The sequence below is a fragment of the Coturnix japonica genome, chromosome 1, assembly GCF_054131305.1.
Source record: "Coturnix japonica strain WE chromosome 1, WE-NBRP24, whole genome shotgun sequence".
Taxonomy (NCBI): domain Eukaryota; kingdom Metazoa; phylum Chordata; class Aves; order Galliformes; family Phasianidae; genus Coturnix; species Coturnix japonica.
The window spans coordinates 36,388,889-36,411,533 of NC_140663.1; the positions used below are offsets into that span (position 1 = coordinate 36,388,889).

The 22,645-nt window shown below is 36.3% G+C and overlaps 1 protein-coding gene across 10 annotated transcripts in view; it reads right to left on the reverse strand.

The window, feature by feature from the left end:
• The window catches only part of PPFIA2 (PPFI scaffold protein A2), a 275,129-nt gene extending 253,058 nt beyond the window's left edge, over window positions 1–22,071 (reverse strand). For all 10 annotated transcript variants that reach the window (XM_085537772.1, XM_085537769.1, XM_015857426.3 and 7 more), the window contains exons 1-2: window positions 21,769–22,071; window positions 11,453–11,703 (exon numbers count right to left, since the gene is read on the reverse strand). In XM_085537772.1, coding sequence (XP_085393898.1) covers window positions 11,453–11,701 — 249 coding nt within the window. In that variant the 5' untranslated portion in view covers window positions 11,702–11,703; window positions 21,769–22,071. The remainder of the gene's footprint in view (window positions 1–11,452; window positions 11,704–21,768) is intronic.
• Window positions 22,072–22,645: the final 574 nt, after the last annotated feature.

Below are 22,645 nucleotides of genomic sequence, written 5' to 3' on the forward strand. Positions count from 1 at the left end.
AAATCCTCCCATGTTTTCCAAATGTCCCTGAAGGGAATCTATATAAACTATTATTCAGATGTACTGTTCACTATAAGCTAATAACTGCATGATGCATAGATGTGGCCAAAAGTAGTAAGAGCTGACACTGAAGACGGATCACTGGGGCTACAAAAAATAAATAGACATTTCTTTCTTAATATAGGAGATGGTTAAATTTAGATTATAACCAGGAACCTAAGTATAACTAGATGGAAAGGAAAATGACCTACAAAACTTAACTTAAATATTCAGTATTACAATATTAAATATGTATTGGCTAACAAAATATGAGTTAGTTGATATCAGCCACACATCATAACTCAAATAATAGGCAGACATCTTGATCAGATCTGAATGTCTACAAATCACTGAAAAATAAGAAATACTTTATCTTAAAATATTTGTTGTTGTTTTTGGAATGCTTCTTGTGCCGTGGTTTTACTGCTAGTGAAAAATGAATTAAATTGGACAACTATAGCTAGGTACTGTCTATTATTTGAAAAGAAGTGTCCTCTAGGCTTTTTTGACCAAAGATGTATGTGCTCCACTTACATGAGACAGTATTCATCTTTCTCCTTCAGAAAATAAAAAAATTAAAAATTTGTTCACCATTTCATAGAGTTTTGGGCCTTCCATTGTTAATACAGAATGTGATATTAAGCAAAGGAAGTACAATACAATACAATCTATACACAGGCCTGGTGTATAGATGTAATCACCACATTCCATCTCTAAACTATATTTCTACACATAGCAGTTTTATCGTCAGTTCTAAAGAAAGAATAGTCTTCTCTGGGGGTATGAGAAAAGTCATTTTCTGAATGTAGTCTTAGAGTATCCAATGTCTACACAGAATTTGACATTACAACAGCAAAAAATATAAACATTCTAATTTTGCTCTGCAGAGTTGAATACTCTCATAAGCCTTGTTTTGATAGTAAGACTATCAAGGGACACTTTTGATGTGGGTCCATTGCAAATAATTTTAGCTAGGAAGGGTAGCAATTGATGAATGGCCTTGCCAAAATAATATGTCTTCTAGATGCTCCATAGTATTCATTCCCTATTCCCTAAAGCACTACGTTGTCCAAAGATTCCAGCATAAATGCAAACATTTCAAAGAGTACTGCATTTTCATGAATGTATCCTACCTTCTGGATAAGTAGGACACTATTCAGGCAGAAGTGTAGGCTCTATAAGAATAATAGTCAGGAAGACTGTTCTGGGAGGGGGATGAATTCCTGTTTGTAAAATGGCGGAGTAGGTTTTGTTTGTGTATACTTGTTTAAACATGCAATGCAATTATTTGATAATGGATGGAACTTCAGTGCCCAACAGCTAATGCAGAAATTAAGAGAACAGACACACAGACTCTCACTTGGCCCACTTGTTCTTTAAATACTAGCTCTATCTCATAGATAGAAATACTAAGTCATTACTTCTGGAACAAGTAAGTGGAGAAACTTCTATAATGACTTCCATAAACAATAGTATAGGGCTTAATATCCTGTGTAGATTGACTACATCACTCTATCTTTTTTTATTAATTACATATCTATTTGTTCATTAACTTTTCACTATTACTTTTCATTATTACTTCTTCCCTTTATCATTAGTCATTAGCAATTATAAATGTCAGTTGTTTCACAGCTTATTATTATTTTCACCAATTCAGGTTTAGCTCCTAGCATAAAGAACTACACATTCAAATTCCTTTTCAGTGTTCCCTTCTGCTTAGAATCTCAACAAAACAAAACAAAACAAAACAAAAAACAACCAAAACAAAACCAACCAACCAACCAAAAAAAAAAAAACAAAAAAAACCCCAACAACAACAACAAAAAAAACCACCAACAAAACCAAACCACCATCATATCAGAAAAAGACAGATCTGCAGTTCTGGTTACTCTATAATTTCAAACAAATCAACCTCCAGTGAAGGAACTTACTGTAAGTACCCAGTATTTATTTAACATAACGTATCTGTTTTGATAAATGATTAGCAGTCATAACAAATTATCTGTCACAGTATTATTATTTTTACAGCTTATGCAGAATTACTAAAAAAAAAAAATAAATAAAAATGCAACAAGCCATCAATAATTAAAAAAAAATACAAACAACAACCAATACCAAAAAAAAGCCTACAGAACATAATCTGATTCCAACCAGGAAAGGAGTAATAAAAAAAGTACTTAAAGGATAAGGTATACTCAGCAAATTATGATTTTAGAGCAGATTCTTGAGTGGACTGAAAAAATTTTGTATAAAGCAAACCAAGATTATTCTGTTATGTGGCACGTAACTTCTATCCATGAAAATTCAGATACTTGGGCACTACATAAAAGATGCACGCTCAACAAGAAAATTTATTTTCTTCAGAGATAATAGAAAATTTCCACAGACTTCAGTGAGAGCTAAATCAAGTGTAGTTTGGGAAAAAATAAAAAAAATTAAAAATCTCTGAAATCCTCCTATATTTTCAAGCAAATATTTGTTAATCTGGAAAGACAGCCCGAATAAGACACTTCTAAAAGCTGATTCTTAGATATCTGCGTTGTATTTGTTTTTAATAGAGAAATTATAAATGAAGGAATATGCACTCTCAAGAAGCTACACTTCCATCTTGAATTTCTGCTTTGAAGTGCTCTTATTAGATAATTTCTCAGTCTGCATCATCCACTTTCAAGGTCATGAGCAAAAAGCATTCCATTGAAGTCAAGCTTTAATAAACTGATTTATTTTTTTCAGTTTTTCTTTGCCATGACTGTAGCTGTTATGAAAACTACAATGTCTATAGTTTTCATGGAAACAGCCTCATTTATATATTGGATATATTTATATATATGCTCTATTCTGTTGACTAATATGAATTTATTGTTATCCCACATTTAGTCATGTGTCTTTTAAGCATTAAGATAAGGTGGTATCAATAGTTAATGTAGCAATTGGTGTGATTAGTTCAAGCTAAAATAATTGATAACAATGTTTATGAAGCAGATTTATGGTGAAATGGAAACAGGCAGTCTTATTGCTAGCTTCACATGTTAATCACATGCTCTTCCTCCTGTAAATTTTTGAGTTTCTGTTTTCTTTCTTGAATAAAAGCGTGTTCTTCTGCTGGACTGTCACATCGGTCTACTTCAGTCATCCAAGTATCTATTATAAAGTCCACAGCTTTTAACATAAAGCCTCTTGTTTACATACTTACGATATTGTACTGGATACACAGAACAAGTCCAAAGAAATAAACATACCTGAAATGAGTTCAACTAATTATTTGTATGTATAGGTGTCTGTATGATTGTGCTCTTTTAGAAATATGCTAGCAGATTTTTTAAAAAAAGCAGCCTAAAAGGGAGCCAATTAAAGCATTGTTCTAATTATCCCAGTGCTAGAGCCAAACAGTGTTCTGGCAGATAATACTATTTAGGGGTCATCAACCATAACAAAATTGGTATTTAATTCCATACAAAGAAGTTTTATTTGCTTTTTTGTGGGAGAAGAACAGATATTGATACGTGTTTTATAAGTAACACTTAAATCTTCCCAAAGTTTTTATTACTTTAGGAAATAATAAAAGAAAGAACTGATTAATCATTCAAATATGCAAGATGCCACTGGCAGTATTACATGTTCTTCAACAAAGTCAGAAATAAATGAAACTGGGAGAAAGGCCATTATTCCATTCTCATCACAAGAACCCAAGCAATTTTAAGAAGAATGTTATAGGCTAATCTATTATTTCTACCCAAGCAATAACACCTGAAATTGTTCAGCAAGTTTGTAGTCTCAAATGAACAAAAACTATTTTCAGTTATTTAACAATTTATGTATTTTTTTCGGTGTGTAATTTTACATCTGTGTTACATAAATGTGCACACACATTTGAACAGAAAAGGAACAAGGAAAAAAAAAAAAAAAAAGAAAGGAGACTCAGAATAAGTCCCAATTGACTTCCTACACCTTTGCCATCCCCAACAGTGAAACATACATTGTTCATCATTACTGGAAGAAACTGCAAGGCCATCAACAAACTTCTCTAATCACAATGCAATTAAAGCTTAATATTGATCAAATTACATAAACTAGTTCAATAAAACAAGGTCATTACATTTCCCTCTTTGGATTTTCCCTTCCATCTTGCCTCCAGTAAGCACTTCCAAATTAGTGATATCTTGTTAGATGAAATAAAACCTTAACGACTACCAATATACTTCAATTGCAGATTCTATTACTGATTTACTGTAACTAACAAGAGTTTAGCCAAAATCTGATGGGTGCTACAAGAGATCGAAATACTACAGCACTTTTTTTCTTTATCACTGCAGATCCATGTTCCAAAGGAAACTATGTCCGGAAAGAACAGATTTTGAAATTGTGCTGATGATTATTGGGAGAAAATTAAAATATATATATAAACAAATGTATTTCGGTTTCTCATAGCAACATCTTAAGCAGTTGAAGTTAATTAGAACAAGGTGCTGAGATCTGCACCATATAGATTCACTGTGATCAGAATACACACTAAATTGTTGGAAACAAAAAAAAAAAAAATAGTAATAATGAGTAAAAAATATAGTCCTTTCCATTTTGCTTATCAAGATTTTAAAAAAATCCACTTTAATTCTTTAAAACTGTATGTTTTCTTGTGTGTTGTAGAGATTCTTGGTAAAGATATTTTGAATAAATTTTTAAAGACGGTCATACAGAAATATGCAAGTAAAGTGTTCTCCTGTACATTTTCTATTAGAAGGTCCTTCATAAGGTTAAAGATCTCCTTTAAGTATTTTACCAAATAAAAGGCACAAATTTGTTAGCTAGTTACCGTTAACAGTTGGCTATCACTGTACAGTTTCTCAGAAGAGGATGCTGCCTCAGAAATAGATTAATACATGTTTCAATAACGCACTTTTTGCAGGCCTGAATAGCAAGATTTGCTTTGCAGGGATTTTACACAACTTCAGTTCCAGCAGTACCTCCCTGTATAAACTCTTAGAGCTATTTAGACCACTGTACTTTTAAGATGTCCATTTCAAACTGATTTCTTTCATATCCGTGCACAGAATATAACTCACATACATTTAATTATCAGAAAGTTAGACAACCAAACTAATCAATAATGAACATACAAACTGAACTGCCCTTTCTGATGGGCCTATTTCTCCTTGTTTTCATATATTCTACATGTTTAACACTGGAAGCTTAACTTTTGGACAGTTTTATTAGTTGCGATGAAATGTATGATGAAAGATGTAGTTTAGGTGAAGATTCTGATCATGCAAAATTTACAGCCATATAACGAAAATACTGCTAAAATAAATTATCCATGAAGTTATAATGTAGGCCGTCTGTATAATAATCCTGAAATTGTACAGCAAAGGACAACAAAACACACATTAAGGGAATATACTGTAAATAAATTGGTCAATTAGAACCTTAAATTCTTATTTCCTTAAATCAACAGAAACCACGCTCCAGTGTATTTTACCCTCTTGAAAATGTCAAAATACTTTCATCACTGTACATTTACATCATGTTTGTAGTTTATGAAAAGAAGGATTTCTTATTCAACGATGGAAGAAAATCAATGCATTTCCATAAATATTTAAACAGTAGTCAATGAATGTGGGCCATGCATTCAATTTTTCCATTAACTGCAAAACTATTTAACCCATGAAATTTGTTTTCAGGTTGTGATGCTCACAGGTTTTTCAGCCTTGTAATAGCATTTGTCTAGAATTTATTGGACTCAGAAGCATCTATTTTTACCAGCATAAAAACTAAAATTGTTTATTTTATGAATTAGGTAGAAAAATTTCAGAAAATTTGGTTTATATATTAAAGTTAAAAATGTCACAGATTCAGTATTTTATTTTGAGCCAAAGGACTATAAAATAATGTTCTATTCCCTTAAAATTATACAAACATTTAGCATGAAACCAAGCCACTCATTAAAAAATCTAGTTTAGAATTAACTTTCTCGGAATCATTAATAATATAATTCTGATATAAGTTCAGATTCAAATTTAAAGTATCTCAAAAGACGTTACAAGTTTACAGTAATCTTTTGATAAGGAGTCAAGTGATGCCTAGCTAAATTCCCAGTGCAGGGCAAAAGAAAGAGGATGACTTTGATAATAAAGATCCAATTCAGGATCATAAAGTCTTCTAGAGTGGTCTCAGAACTGTTCATCTTGCACAGACACAGGTCTGCTCCATTGTTGTCCCTTTCTCTGTTAACAGAATATTAAAGAGGCAATGGAAACAAACCAAAAATCAGGAGGTTCCATTTGAACATTAGGAACCATTTTTTCCTGTGCTGAACAAATACTGGCATAGGTTTCCTGAGATATTGTGCAGTCTGCTTCCTTGGAGAGCTTCCTTGTCCAGAAGTCTGGACATAGTCTTGGTTCAGGTAACCAGGTGGAGCGGACGGGTCAGAGAAGGTGAATTTCAGAGGCCCTTTCCATTCTTAACCACACTGAGATTCTGTGATTCTTTGAATGTGAGGTTAATTTCTAAGTAAATCACTGAACTATTGCATTATTAATGAACAAAATGTATATATTTAACGAGAAAGTGATGGCCTCTGAACATCTTCATATAAACATTACCTCAGCATCTTCCATGCCATTAAACTTGTTTTTAAAAGCTTAAAAGAAAAAACAAAGGAACCATGAAAGAAATCTAATATGGTATTATTTATCAGAGCACAGCATTTGTTCTTACTGTAACTCTTATGATTCATTATGTCTTTAAATGTCATTAATTGTATTTTTTTCAGTGTTTTGTTATAGGTCAACTAATACTGGTGAAATTTTCCAGAGGATTTGGTTTAGATAATTTTATGGTGAAATTTGCTTGAGAAAGTAACTGACCATATTCTTATTTTCACCACTCAGAACAGAAATTACAGTTTCTAACTATGTTTTGCATACTTTCAATTTGGTACTGCATTTGTTTATATTACAGAAAAAATGACTTTCTATTTTTACTTCAATAAAATAAAATAATAGCATAGTGTTAATATTTAGATCATACAGTATTGTACTATAAATTTTTATTATTATTATTATCATTATTATTCGCTATGACCTAAATACAATAAATTCTTGTTGTAGGGTAAGATGCAATGCAGACTCATCTTTACTTTCCTTAGAGTCTTCAGTTGTCAACAGAAAGCCTAGCAAAAAATAAGCAACACTGCTTGTGAAGCAGGTTCTGAACACACAAAACTTCTCAATTCAGTTATACAACCCTGTAACTCTGACAGTTTTAGTAAGACTATTCGGACTCATCTTTCATTTTACAATTGTGACTTATCTCACATAATCTCTCCACTTTGAAGTTTGAAATAAAAAAACAGGAAGAGGTATTCTCAGAAATGTTCAGTGTTAACCAAAGGTACTGCTTCATATAATGTCTTTCACACCAGCTTCCTCTTGGAAACAGTTTGAATTGATCCTACCTTTCTTTGTCTGAGAAAGATGGATTCTGAATGGCATTTCTAGATAATTCAAGATCACTTTCTGATGAGTGATGTATCCTTACTCATGGCAGCTCATATTAATCTGTTCTTCCATCAACATTATTTTTAGCTTAAAACACTTCACTCATCTTTACATGAGTCTTTCCATCTTAACGTCTCTCCAAGAAAATTCACATAATCAGTCATATTTCCTCTCAACTTAGTTTTCCCCAGAAAAAAAGAAAACTTCAATTAGTCTTTTCATGCAGAAGCTATTGCCTCTTTGCTCTACCAGTCTTTTTCTGAATCTCTTCTAACCTGAAATGACCTCTCAGTCACTACTGAGACAAAACTAAGACAGTAAGGTTCAAACCAGCTATTGGTTAGATTGCATTAATACTTTCCTTTTACATAGTGTAAAATATTTTACCTAATACACCTCAAAATTATGCTTGTCGTATTTAAACTTACTTCCCTTTGGTTGCCTACTATCATAATATGTATCTTTCCTCTTAACTACTCCCAACTAAAAGGCCAGAGCACAACTTTTTGTTATTAACTGCTACTACCATGCTCCTACTTGTGCTCAAATTAACAAAAATTGATCCCAAAACACATTCTCAATGAACTATTTCTAATAGCTTCTTTCCATCCTGCCAATGTCTACCCTAACTGATATTTTTTCCTCTCTCTATTTTCATCTCACTGACTTAAATATAGTAATTTAAATGTGGCCATTTCAGAAGATAGCTAGTTTAGGGAGGGCTTGTTTGCAGTTGATTGGACAGTGAGTACATCCTCAGCCAAATCTGCAAATGACACAAAACTGTGCGGTGAAGTCAACACACTGGAAGGATTCTTTATTGACAGGGCACTGGAAAGATTTCCCATAGCTGTGAATGCCCCACCCCTGGAAGTGTTCAAAGCCTGGCTGGATGGAACTTCAGGAAACCTGATCTAGTGGGAGGTGCCCCTGCCTGTAGCAGAAGGTTTGGAACTGTATAATCTTTAAGGTGCCTTCCAACTCCAATTCTTCTATGATTGCACAGATTTCATAGTTCTGTACTCACATATTGTTAAATCCAGGATCAAAAAGTGATGTCAAGTTATTCGCTATAAAAACAATTTTGGTAGACCCTTATCACACTTTTTAATTTAGCCTTTCCAATTATTATTAGTTTTTCCTCCAAAATAAGTTTTAAAGACTCTAACTTTAACTGTTCTTTAATTGCTTGCTTATTTTTCCCTCCTTTCTTAAGTGCAGCAGTTCATAAGATTATGACGGCTAGTATAATAGAAATAAAAATTATCTCAATTATAGACATATATAACATAGCAACTATGTTTTTGTGAATAACGCTTGAAAGTAACAACTAGCTACACATTGCTCTCCTTCCATACAGAACAGTATAAAAACCTAGAGCCTCTTAGACTGGTATTTTACATTGTGGCTACTGCATTAACAGATGAAGTTCTAACTATAAACCAACTCTCATACATAATATTATTAGTTATTTCCAATCAGACAGAATTTTTCAATTGTTTCTTCATACTTCCAGCTTTTATACTGGTTCCTTTTTTTCAGATTCTACTTAAGAACATTTAATGCTTTTTACAGATTATATTTTCAACTGCTTCTTGCTAAACAAAATCAGTTCCCTAACCAAAAAAGTAATGGAGTGTGACTTTGTCAATATATATATATATACACTTTTTAGATGTAAAGTATTGTGTAAATGCTAAGAAATAATGTTTGGAAAATGACTTAAGAAATCAAAACGTAAAAGGAATACATTCAGATAAATCAAGACTCATTTGGTGTCAGACTGCTACTAAATAGTCATCATATACAGTACTTGTGTATTCATTTAAATTGAGTGAACACAGAATTCTTCCTCTCAGTGACAGAAGTACTGGGTAGCATTTTGTCAGGGAGCTAAGTCGAGCTAAGTCAAGCAGCTAGAAATACAAGCTGCTATCCATAACATCTTAAACAAAACAAAACAGAACAGAACAAAACAAAAAAGCCCAAAAAAGTAGGATTTCCAGGGTCTAGAAAGGAAGCTAAATAGTATGGCAGTGAAGTTACTTTCTTGGAAGTCTGTATTACTAGAATGCTTTAATAGTAAGTCAGCGTTCTGTACTTACAAAAACAGATTTGTACAGAATTGAATTACTTACATGAAGATTTAGGCTATCTAACTGATTGGAAAAAATCCAGTTCCACTTTAAACTGAAAGCAGTACAAGAGTTCCTCATTCCTGAGAACAGCATATCTACTTATGAGTATATATTATATATATTATAAATGAATGCTACCTGAAACACATGTGACCTTAATGCTATGTGATAGTGTAGTATTCACCTGCATTCAAAACCCTGCATTCAAAATCACGCAACACCAACATTTACTAGAAGTATTAATGTTTAAAATCACATCATGCTCTAGTTGTATTTCTTTGCAGTTTCAGCTTGTTTTAGGTATGGTATCATGTTCTGCTGAAAATGATTTTCCTTAGTTAATCCCCTAGATTTTAGGAGTTCTGCTTTTGTGAGGCACAGAAACATTAATGATCAGACACCTGTCTGTACTCAATGAGAATACCTCATTATAGGCACAGAGATGAGTGCCTGTGTGCTAAGCAGTACATTGAATGGGAGGATTCACAAATGCAGAACCCCTTCTTCAGATTTCTAGCAAGAATTCTTGTAATAAACAATCTATGCTGGTTTTTTTGCTTTGTTTGTTTGTTTGTTTTTGTTTTTGTTTTTAGTTCTTCTATGAAGAGACATCTGTAGAAAAAGTCTACTGCATACAAATTTGACAAAACCAAACTGATTTTCCTGCATATCAGGAACACTGCTGCTCATTTTTGTTTGACCGAAGTCAAGTGCAGTCGTACTTCTTGCCTGAGGATAATGCTTGGGGTGCAAAACCAGGACTTCAAATTATTACAGTCTCTCTTTTTAAGCCCATCCCAAGTTATTTCAATATTCTTAAGCAGCTGTTTTTGTTTCCAGCCCCAGTGAGTGCCTTTTTCCTTTACCGTCTTCAATGACTTTCTTACTGATTTGATTAATCCTCACCACGTCATCCTTCTAATCACACAGCTTCCTCTGTCTTCGTTTCTTACTTGCCATTTTTTAACAGGTACACAACTCTGCCCAGGCAAGTATGCCTGGGCTCTCCTGTTTACAAGTAGAACCTCTTGCAAGTGATAGATGGACAATGCGTAAAAATTAACATTAAGAAAAATGCTTTTTGACATACGGTGTATTTCCAACCTCAAGGTAGATATGATGGCTGAACTAAGATGCATTTTTACATGTAATTCTAATGTACTGAAACTGATTTTATTGTGGAATAAAATGCTGAAATGTAACATCGTAGTATTAACTGAAGTAATGCATTTTCAGTTCCTAAAAAAAAAAACAAAAAACCAAAACACAAAAAGTAATTTTATAAAATGATACTCCTACAACTATTTTTAATATTTAAGTGAATAAAAGATAACTTTTGGTTTTCTGGTTGTGTGCAATATCTTATTTAACCTCTGTAAGTTAGTTTTATTTGTTCTAATGCTAGTTAGAAGTTCTTATCTTTGATAGAGTCTATAGGAAAGTTCCTCATTCTCTTTTCTTTATTCCCCCCATTAGACCTGTAGTTTAAATGGCTCCTAATCTGTTGTAAATGCTAGAGCAACAGCCAAAAGAATCAGTAGCTATAGGTCTTCATTCTGCTCTCCTTGAAGACAACAGCATTACTCCTGTTCACAACTCTGAAGTGAAAACAGGTCCCATGGAGAGCAAGCCATGTACTGTTATATCCATAGGAGTTCTGCAGCCAACCTCAATGAGAGCAGAATTTGACCCTCAAGCAATATATACTGATTAGGGTTAAAGTCAGTGACATTAACCAGAAAACTGGTGAACCTGAAAAGATCTTTATAAGCTACATACCTGAGGCAGTGCAGAGTTAAGCTGTCGCTGAAGGGAGTCTCTGTCATAGATGACATCCTGTAGGCGTTGCTGTGCAAGTGACAAGCTTTCCTGTGTCTCCCGAAGAGTATCAAGGAGACGGTCCCTTTCATCCAGCATATTCACCATCAGCTGCTCAAAGTGAGAATCCGAGTCCGAGCCACTGCTCTGGGACCCCCGTTGACTCATCGGGGTGTCCTCATTTATCGTAGGCATCACTTCGCACATCATCTCTTTAAAAAATACAAATCAAGAAAAAGCTTTTCAGTAGGGAAAAAAAATGAGGGGATTTCATAAGAGGAATTAATTCTGTCACATGGACACTATTGGTATTTCATTGTCCCCTCATCTTGACTTTGTATTTTCAATATTAATCAGATGGTCAATAGACAGCAAGTAAATACAGTGACTAATTCCATGCAGTAAAGATATTGAATGTGTTTCCTAAACTGAAGGAAGAGGGTCTGGAAGGAGATGGAGAATAACACGGTATTTTAAATTATTAATAGCTTTGCAAAAAAAAAAAACAAAAAAACCTCTTTTATAATGACAGAAAAGACTTCCTCTGCAAATGCAGTTTCCCTCTCTTACTCAATGCCATTGCTGAATTGTTGGTATTGATGCCAATAGCTGCTATTAATTGCTGGATTTTGTCCCGCTCTAGGCACTTCTACAGTACAGCTCAGGCTAACCATTGATCCAGTATCACGCTGCCTTAACAATGCCAGGTTAATCTATTTTTTCTATCTAGTTATTCCCACCCTCAGGGGAAAATATTCTCTAGTGAGTTTGTTCAGTAAGAGGTCAAGAACCAGAAACCTTCTACTAATTATCATCAGTATGATATCTTATGCAAATTGAGTTACTAGGGGGAAAATCACTGTTGTTTGTTTCCTAAAAGCAGTTCAAATCAGAACAAATAGTATCACTTGGTGCCATTCATCAATTATGTCTCAAAATTTAAGTTTCTATACAACAAGAAGCTTATGTTACAACAGTGCTGCTCTCAGCAGACAGGGGAAAAAAATAAAAGAATAAAATAAAAAAAAAACAATCCCCAAAATGGCTTTCAGAGTTTAAATTTTCAAAAATAAATCTTCAGGTAAAAGATTATGTTTGCAATAGATGGTATCTACTGGAAAAACAGGAAGGCACCTGAAGAATCAGAAGTTGTTTTTCTAGTATGACTAAGTACAAGAGACAATTTTTACATAGCTGAGCATGAATTTCTGAAAATTCTTTTATTGAAAGCCTTTTTATCTCAGCCAGTGGGACAAAGGTGTTTTCCATCCATCTAGTGGAAGTTAAAACCTTTTACTTACATGTTTGCAGTGGACATTATAGACCTCAATTTTGCTTAAAATGCATGTTCCTTTATTAGGTGTGCCGTCATATGAGATCATCATAATTTTACAGTCTCAGTATTATGACTGAAATGTTCTACATATTCTTAAATCTGGCCTGCTTTCCAAAGTACGAAAATGGAGTTTTTGACAGTGAAATTTATGAAAAAATAGTTATGGAATGTGACATTAAGACCTCCCATACACAGGGAATAGAAATATAGAATATATCTGCAGGGAATAACCTGCAGAAAAAAACAAAAGATTTTTGGGAATTCTTCTTGATGTAACTGCTTTGTCCACAGTCCATGCAAATCTGGAGAAGTGGTACTACCAGCAATACTTTGCCAGCTTGTCCTTGTGCAATCTTGTGGGAGCACATCTCATGCCAAGTGTCATCACCCTCTGGAGTGCCTCCACCCAGGCCCTACTTGGACTAACCACTTTGGAATTGACAAGTTGGCAGTGCACAAGAGGAGAACTAAAACATCCAAGGCTATCTGCCCCTTTCTGTTAGATCATACTTTTTCAGTATTTACTGGGTGTTCAGAGACTAAGGTCTCTGCATGCTTATTCTTCAAATGCAGATCAAGGACTGTGACTCAGATCATAAGTCAAATGTGACCCATCACATCTCATGGAATGTTTGCTGCTCCAGTGGATTTACATAGATAAGCCCTCACATCCAGTGTCCTTTATATGCAAATGAAATTTATGGTCTAAATGGCAAGGTATGCACTACCACTGCTGACATGCAATGGCATAATGAACACAGTCTAATTTTCACACTTGCTGGAGTGTTGAGGTGAACAGCTAAGAAAATCTTTGTGCAGACAGTTGTTGCTACCTTAGTACCTTTTTCAAAACAAAATCTCCTACAGTCATTTTGGGGATATGGGAATTAACATGTACTGTGGGACATTAACATAGCTGCGGGACAGTCTCAGGCTCTCAACATACTTCCCTTTAAGCTGCTGTGTTTAGGGAGGGGAGCAGACAATGCAGTGTGCCTATTTTGAAAACCCGTGCTGCATTACCCTGAATGGCACAAGTAACTAACTTGGGCTATGAGTAAGACCACAGATAAGGCAGGGAGCAGGTGGGCAGATCTTTATGTAGGCAGTTACTATTTAGAAGTTTTCTTCCACAGCTCAAAGTCCCACGAGAATCTTTAAAAGGTACAGCAGGTCTTGCATTCAGACTGGTGATGTACATTGCTTTCTCATTGTTTGAGATCAATGCCATTATTTCACCGGAACTATATGCATCCTCTCCCTTTTCCCATGCTCAGCTCAGGGGAAAATATTGAAACTCAGGAGGATAACCCTGGCCAGATCATGAGTGCCAGCAGGGTTAGAAAAAAGGAGTGTATTGATCTTGCAGTGGTGAGAGGGGGGAAAAGGGGAGCCCTGGACATGGATCTTTTGCAGGAGCCAACAGTGGGGAGCCTAAAACTACTCTGAAGGGAATGTCCTTTGTCAGGGTGTTTCTGCATCAACGCAGAAAGCAGTAAAAAAAATCCAAATAACTTCAGGTTTATTATGGGGTTCCCAAAAGATTTCCTGCATTTTTTCATTTAATAAAGACATGCAGTGCTGTCCTGAATTACAATGATTTTTATCGTTTTTTGCCTTTAGAAATACATTGTTTTTATTTTCTTTTCTTTAAAACAAACAGACAAATGAAAAAACAAGCAGCCCTTTATCTGGCATTTATCACTCTTATACCTGCCAGTAAATGGGATGCTTTCAGCATTCTGAGGCTGCCACCATTTAACACTGTTTCCAAAAAACACTGGTCTTCTTCTAGCACGTGTTTAAGAACACAGCCATGCTCAAGCCCCAGGATCTCACTGCGCTCTTTATTTATTTTCTGCTTGATAGAAGAAAAGAATGAAAATAATATTTGAAGAATTTTAGAAAGATGAGGAAAAATAGAAAAGAAAAGAAAAAAGAAAAGAAAAAAGAAAAGAAAAAAGAAAAGAAAAAAGAAAAGAAAAAAGAAAAGAAAAAAGAAAAGAAAAAAGAAAAGAAAAAAGAAAAGAAAAAAGGAGGGATTCTGCAACAAAATATAGGGCAGGTTAAACAGAGAAAGGACATAACATTGACAAAAGTAAATAGAGAAGGAAGTTTCAGCAAATAGACTGATCACAATTTAGTAGTAGAAGATTGGCAGCTAAGGACACATAGGAGGACGCATATGCGACTGGTTCTTTATATAGCAAATGAATCACATCAGGGAGTTGTATGAGTTTGTGAAGTTTCCAGAGCCTTCGGATGGTGGCCATGTATTAGTCAACCCTCAGTTAACCACATGATGATGTGGTTAACACATGGGGTCAGAACATTAGTTTTAAGAGCAAGCTTCCAGTTTAATTATAGCCAAAAGGAATTTAGTTTGCATGCACCAAAAGCACATAGAGAAACCACCGCAATAAAGATAGAAACAGTTGAGGAATCCACATTCAACAAAAACCAAAACCAGTATTGCTATGAACAGTGAGGTCTGATAGTTTGCGTGGTCACACCCAGAGTAGTTTAAATCATATTTATAAATTTCCAACTGGGGAAGAGGGCAATTTTTGATTTCCCTTCTAAGTAACTGAATTTTAAACCTAAAGCTGGTAATTAAAAAACCCCAAACCTGAACAATTTTATTTTCCGGTTTCATAATATAATCAATTGAAATATTTCACAGACTAAAGACAAAAGGCATCATTGTAACTACCTACTCTTTATGCACTAATCACAGACAGTAAATCTGAGTTAATCATTAAGGTTGGAAAGACCATTAAGTTCATCTAGTCCAACCATCAGCCCATGCCTGTGATTGACCATGTTACTGAGTGTGGTATGTGCCCTTTTCTTGCAGACCTCCATGGCTGGTGACTCCATCACTTTCCTGGGCAACCTGTTTCAATACCTCACCACTTTCTGAAAATAATTTTTTCCTAATATCCAATCTGAACCATCCCTGGAGCAACTTAAGGCCACTACCTCTCATCCTATCTCTAGTTACCTGTGAAAAGAGGTTAGCATCCACCTTACTACAACCTCATGTAGAGAGCAGTAACATCTCCCCCGAGCTGCCTCTTCTCCAGACTAAACAATTGCACCTGCCTCAGCTACTCATCATAAGACTTGTGCTTCATACTCTTCACCAGCTTTGTTGCCCCTCTTTGGACACACTCCAGGGCATCATTGTGTTTCTTGTAGTGAGGGGCCCAAAACTGAACACCATACTCAAGGTGCAGCCAAGTAAAAAGGGATGATCCCTTCCCTAGTTCTGCTGGCCGCACTATTTCTGATACAAGCCAGGATGCCATTGGCCTTCTTGGCTACCGGGGCACTCTGCTGGCTGTCAGCTAACACTCCAGGACCTTTTCCTTCAAGCAGCTTTCCAGCCACTCTGCCTCAAGCCTGTAGGGGAGTTTGCAACTGAAACACAGAACCTAGCACTTGGTCTTGTGCTGTCATACAGCTGGACTCAGCCTATTCAGATTTGTCTGAAAGGCCTTCCTGGTTGTAAAAGTAGGTAAGTTGGACAAGCAGGACTGGCCTTTCATGAACCCATGCTGGCTACATCTGATCCCTGGTTGTTCCCACACATGCTGCACAATCATAGTCAAGATAATCTGCCATCAATCTCCACCATCAAGTGGATTTAAGCTGTATCTTATATGAGAAGTATTTCAAACATTAAACCAAAAATAATCATTCTGCCTGTGAAAAATATAAGAATTTTTCAACTATTTTTTTGGGGGGAGACAGAATCACATTGAAGGATGCAGTTCTCAAATCCTCAGAATAATTGGCAGGCCCACATCTGGATCAAGTGTGCCACATGTATTTTTGTGGCAGATCTGCGAGTTTACATAAGTTTTGATATATTTAAGATACATTTAATTATACATGCAGGAATTAGTTTCTGTATGGACAGGATGAAAGCATCCAGACTTACTGGATTTAGATTCAGTTAAGGGATAACAGATCCATGCATGCACAGCAGATATTTGTCTTAAGTATATATTTTATGTTAATCCATGAAGATTATCAATTCCACTCAGAACAGAACTCAGCAGGATAAAGTAGAGACCATCATTAAACTCTCTTTTTACCTTCCAATCTCAACGGCTTCAAAGACTGGTTAGGATGATAGATCTTGATTTTCTAAACCATGACTCTTGAACAGAACAAATACAGTCATACACTGACATCTGGCTATTCGTTATTTTCTTTTTGTGCTTATCAACCAATGTTTTGAGATCCTGCTCCCTTGCCAAAGAGAACACTTGATTGCATTATCACAACTCTAAATTGCAAAGTAAATTCTGTTATAATTTTCAGGTAACGTGATGCAATATAAGCAAAGCTGGAGTGTATAAATATCTGCTTTAAACTTCAAAAATGTAAAATAATAACTGAATTTTCTTTTTATTTCCCAAGCTTACTTTAAACAATCTTACTCTGATCTTATTCTTGTATTGGCATTGCACTGAGCAAGGAGTTGGTGCAAACAATCTCTGCAGGTCTCTTCCACTCTGAATGATCCATGTTTCTGGAGATATTCTGATATTTAATATATATTTAAATAAAGCTGAAGGAAAATATGAAATAAATCTTAAAAAAACAACAACAAACAAACACAAAAAGAAACAAAAAACCCCACTCTGTGGCTCATCTCATTGCATTCTCACTATAAAACCTTCTTGATTTTGTTAGTGCGGCCTGCCTTGTAGAGAATGTGGGACTCAATGTACTTAGAAGACCTCTACAAAAAGTAAACAAAATTGCCATCAATAAATAAAAAAATAAAGCTCAGCTATGCTTCAGTCACATTTACAAAAATACAGAAAATAACTGCTTTTTGTCAGAAAACATGCACAAGAAGAATAAATTAAAGTACTACAGTGGATCATAAAACACATTATCTCAGAACAGTTTAAACTTAGAATGTCTTGTTGCTCAGATTCTAATAGTTCTACTTACTTTCTGGCTTTATCATTCAATTATCTCAAAGAAACCAACAAACAAAAAGGCTTGAAGAAAGATTGTAATGCTTTATATCTTTTACCTGAATCATTGTAAAGAAAACAATGAAAAAGATAATAGAATGCTGAAATGCTGTTGAAGCCCAGGTAGGCAGGGGAATACCTATGTAAGAAGTAGCAATAGTTAATAAGTATGCATTCGTTTTGAAATCATGAGAAACAGAAAATATAATAAATAATAACAAAATATTTTTCCCAAAATTCAAACGTGATTTTTTTTCTTATTTAAGGCTTTGCTATCTTGTCGACATTTATAATACGTATAAAGGCATGAGGTACTCAGTGTGTTTAGGAAGTTTTCTGACTGTGCCATTAAAGAGAAATCAATATATGAATACATATTGTGATCAGGAGAAAACAAAACAAAACAAAAACCAAGAAACCTAACAAACTTCTTAACGCCATTCTTTCTTAAAGGAAACAAACCCAAAAACATAAATAAAAATAAGAATCCTCTGGACAAAGAAATATGGTGTTACTTTCTTCTGAAAATAAAAGGATACCTGGTGCTAAGTGGAATAAACTCAGAAGTTTGTAGCCAGCTATCAGGAGCCAGCTTTGCAGGCTAAGTAAACTCCCACTGAAGTTATTTACTAAGGGCTTCTGTGCCAACACTCTGTTCACATGAAGGGTAGAGAAAGTCTACTTTGGGCATCCAGCTTAGTTTCCTGTCTTTATATCTCAAATCATACCTAATTATATCAGCAGTGCCCAGTCATCTATCTAGGAAGTCCATGCAGCTCTGTGGCAGTGGAGAACTGCATGCAGTTACCCCCAGAAAAATAAGCTAGAAAAGAAGTTGGGGGAGGGAATGGAAGGGAGGAATGAAGACCTTCAGTAAGCATCTTGTTACTCAAGAACAGTTGAGGATCAGGACAAATAGCATCTTGCTCCTTCTGGGTATGACTGACAGTACACTGAGTTATACATAAGGGTACATAGGCATATCAGAAAGACCACTGATGGAGTTAGAATTTGTTTCAGTGGGTATGCAAGGACTACAAATGGTAAAACCCCTCTGGCCTGTATCTTCAAGACCACATAGTTTGATGAAAACCAAATAAGCCTTCATGTAAATTATTCCGTGCAATACATCTCTACAGTCAGTACTGCAAAGAAGGAAAAGGAATGAAGGGAAAGGATGACAGATGCCTCATTAATACCTAAATGCATTATATATCCCTTAATCACAGAATCACAGAATGACCTGGGCTGGAAGGGACCTCAAGGATCATGTAGTTCCAACCCCCCTGCTTAGCAGGGCCACCAAACATACGCCTTTACTAGATCAGGTTGCCCAGGGCTCAGTCTTGAACACCTCCAAGGACGGGGCATCCACAGCCTCCCTGGGCAGCCTGTTCCAGGGCCTAACCACTCTCCTAGTGAAGAACTTCCCCCTAATATTCAATCAAAGGAGAAAAGTGTGTTATTTCACAATAAAAAGCCTGACCTGCCTGACAAGCATAGTTAAGACTACACTTGAATGACTCAAGTCAACCAAAAGAAGACTTTCTAAGTGTGCATTTCTATAAAAAGAAAAACAAAAACCCCGCTGATACTGAACTTATCATCTCTGCAGTAAAAAAAGTTTGCACTTTTTATGAGGTACTCTAAGTGGAAGTAAAATGATCCCTCCATATAACATACGTTTATTTTCAATCACCAGTATTTTACTATTAATACACAAACACTTTTGTACATTCTTTAGGAGACACAGAGCAGACATGACAACTCCCCTGCTCAGGTAGAACACCAAGTGCTCTAAACTCTGAGACACTTCAGGTAACTGAACTCAGATAACACCTTACAACTATCTTGGTGACCACTGACAAGGTTTTGAAGAGGAAGCAGGATACACGTGCATACATGCTCCCTAGAAAACAAGTTACACTCAGGCAATGTAGTATTCTTAGAATTTTTCTAATTGGAAGCAAATAAGCTAACTGAAATCTAAGGACTGATTTTAAATAGTATTTCCAGACCTGAAATGATCAGGTATCATAATCACATACACACAATGGCAGACTATGAAGCAGCACATTAAAGTCCTCTAAATACACTCTCATCCTCATCTGTTTTATATCTACTACAAAATGTATGGAAAAATCTATCCCAGGTTGACTAGTTACTGTTTCAGTCTTTTCTCCAATCATTTGCACAGAGGCTAATGCAAGAACTGCTGAAGTTCATGGCAACACTGTCAGGAATGTGAGTTTGGATCTATCTAAAATGATGGTTGAAAGTCACTAGTGTAGGCAAGCCATTAACATGACATTTTACTACCTCCAAAAGGCATCATAAAAATCACAAACGTATGTTATGTTTGACCAAGTGAGCCTGTTGAATATTATTAGACCAGTGCCTACAATATTACAAGAAATCAAAGAACCAGCATTTAACTGAAAAAAAGCAACCACTGTTTGAAGTGATCTTTTTTGTGAGAGGGGAAAAGAATGTGGTTCGCCATCAATTCATTAAAGATTTTTCAGGTTGCAGCCAGTGTATAGTGTTAGGAGAGTGATGTCTCCATCAAGACTGAACTGAGTACTCAATTACAAATTCTGCAGCTCAGTTTACATATCCAGATGAGTGAATGGACTAAAATTGCTGCCAATAGCACAGTATATGCCCACCCTTAGTTAGTCATCATATGAAGCATTACCAAATGAACTGACAGCAATCCTCATGTATCTTCTATCTACAAATGATGATAATCATGTATGAATCAGGTTTGACAGTGCATCCCCAATACTGAGTTTTTCTAAAACCACTTGAATTATCTGTGGTAATAAGCTATAAAGGTGCCAAATGACAAATTTGTCCTTTTTCTCCTCATTGGACCCCACCCTATTTGACATCTCTTGTTTGTCCAAGAGTCTGGAAATACTTATTTTTTAAAAAGTGAATGTAGTAACAGACATCTCTATGTTCTCATGTAGGCTGGGAGTAATTCACCAGACTTCCTTCAATGGGATAAGCTCTCAGAACGAGAAGACACAATAACACTTGGCTTCTGCCTGACAAAGGCTCTTCGGCAAGCATGCATTTTGCTCACCTTGAAGGCTATCACCTCAGATGTGAATCTAATTTTATTCTTTCATCTTTTTGTCCATCATTGGTTTTAAAAGCTCGTTTTCTGTATACTCAGCTGCTTGGTTTGCACACCAAGGTTGAGGAGTCATTTCAAGTTACTTATAATTTTGCTGAAAGAAACAGAAGTGGAAATTTAACTACCATATATTCTAGCCTGTCCATAGTGACATCAGCTTGAAAACTCGATTCATTGGATCATTCTGGATATTTTACATATACACTCTGTTGGTATTTTATTTTCTTTCCCCCAAATGATTTAAATACATACAGTGACTGATAAAACCAGATCTTTTTGTAATTTGAAAATGCCTTTTCAAACATTCTCAGCAAAATTGCTCTAAAGCAGCACAGCGTAATTCCATAAGGAAAATCCTTCCTATTGTCTGAGTTGCATTACACACATATTCCTCCTCCTAGTTAACTCCTTACCTGCCAGCCTTCACTAAGCTATGATATCACCTTTAACAGAAGCATCCTGCACTTCTACACGGGAGGGGTGATCATCAGCAGCACCTTACAGAAAGGACTCATTCCAACTGTGTGTTCTTTAACATCCTTCTGACCACACATCTCCCTCCATTATATCTATCTATATATCTATACACATATATATTTAAAAAAAAAAAAAAAAAGGAAGTTGACTTCATGATTTTTACTCTGAAATTCCCCAGCTCCCATCACAGAAACACATTTAAATCGTACAACACATTCAGCAAGAGGCAAATCGCAAGCTTTTGCGTTTGCACCTCACCTCCCAGAGGGTGTGGGTGCTAACGAGGGAATGTCTGGCTCAGAAATAAAAGGTTCGGTACCTAGTGTCTTTTATTTCGGCGTCTGCTATTGCACTTGATCAATAATAACCGCAGTCTGCACCGGCTCCGAGCGGGATCTCACGCAGCCGAGCACTCCCGGACCATCTTCCTAGCAATGGTGACACCGGCGCTGCTCCGAGAAACCCTCAGCCCTCGCGCTCGTCCTCCGGCACGACAGGCTGCTCGGCACCTCAGCATTTTCTTCGGTCACTTCGTCAGCAGCCAGGAGGAGAAGCATCCATAGGAAAAATGGCATATTACAAATTTTGCTTTGAGAAGCAGAGCTCGGCTCAGACCATTGTCAAGAGCGAGCGGGGGGGGAGCGGCTCTTAAAGCTCCAGCAGCCTCTTTCAAGCAACAGCATCTTTGCAGCTGGAGGCGAGACAGCGCGGGGGGAGGGGCCGGGGCGAAAGCATCTTTCTTTTATTTCTCATCTTTTGTTACACTTAACGGAGAGATATCCGGCTGCTCGGGTTCTTCAGCAGCTCCCTGGCTAATTATGCCTCCGTGCGTGACTCAAGTCCACACGCACGCATGACTGCACGATCTGAAGTGAAGGCGGTGTGCAGCTTCGTAGAGGGGAGCTCCCAGAGCGGCGCTCACCGCCGCCCTACATCGCCGGAGTGGGGCGAACCGGCCCTGCCACCCGCCGGAGCCGGGCGATGTCTCTGCGTGGGGCGGCGGGAGCTCCCCAGCTCCTCGTGTTCTGTGATTTCGAGTGCCGAGGCGAGCGGCTGTACATCTCATCTAATCGGATACACGGCGTAATAAAACGTATCATCTGCCGTAATCCCGCCGTGACAAAGCGGTGATAATATCTGCCATAATCTGAACGGCACGCCGTTCGGAAACGCCGCGCGTGGCTGAGCGCCCTTCA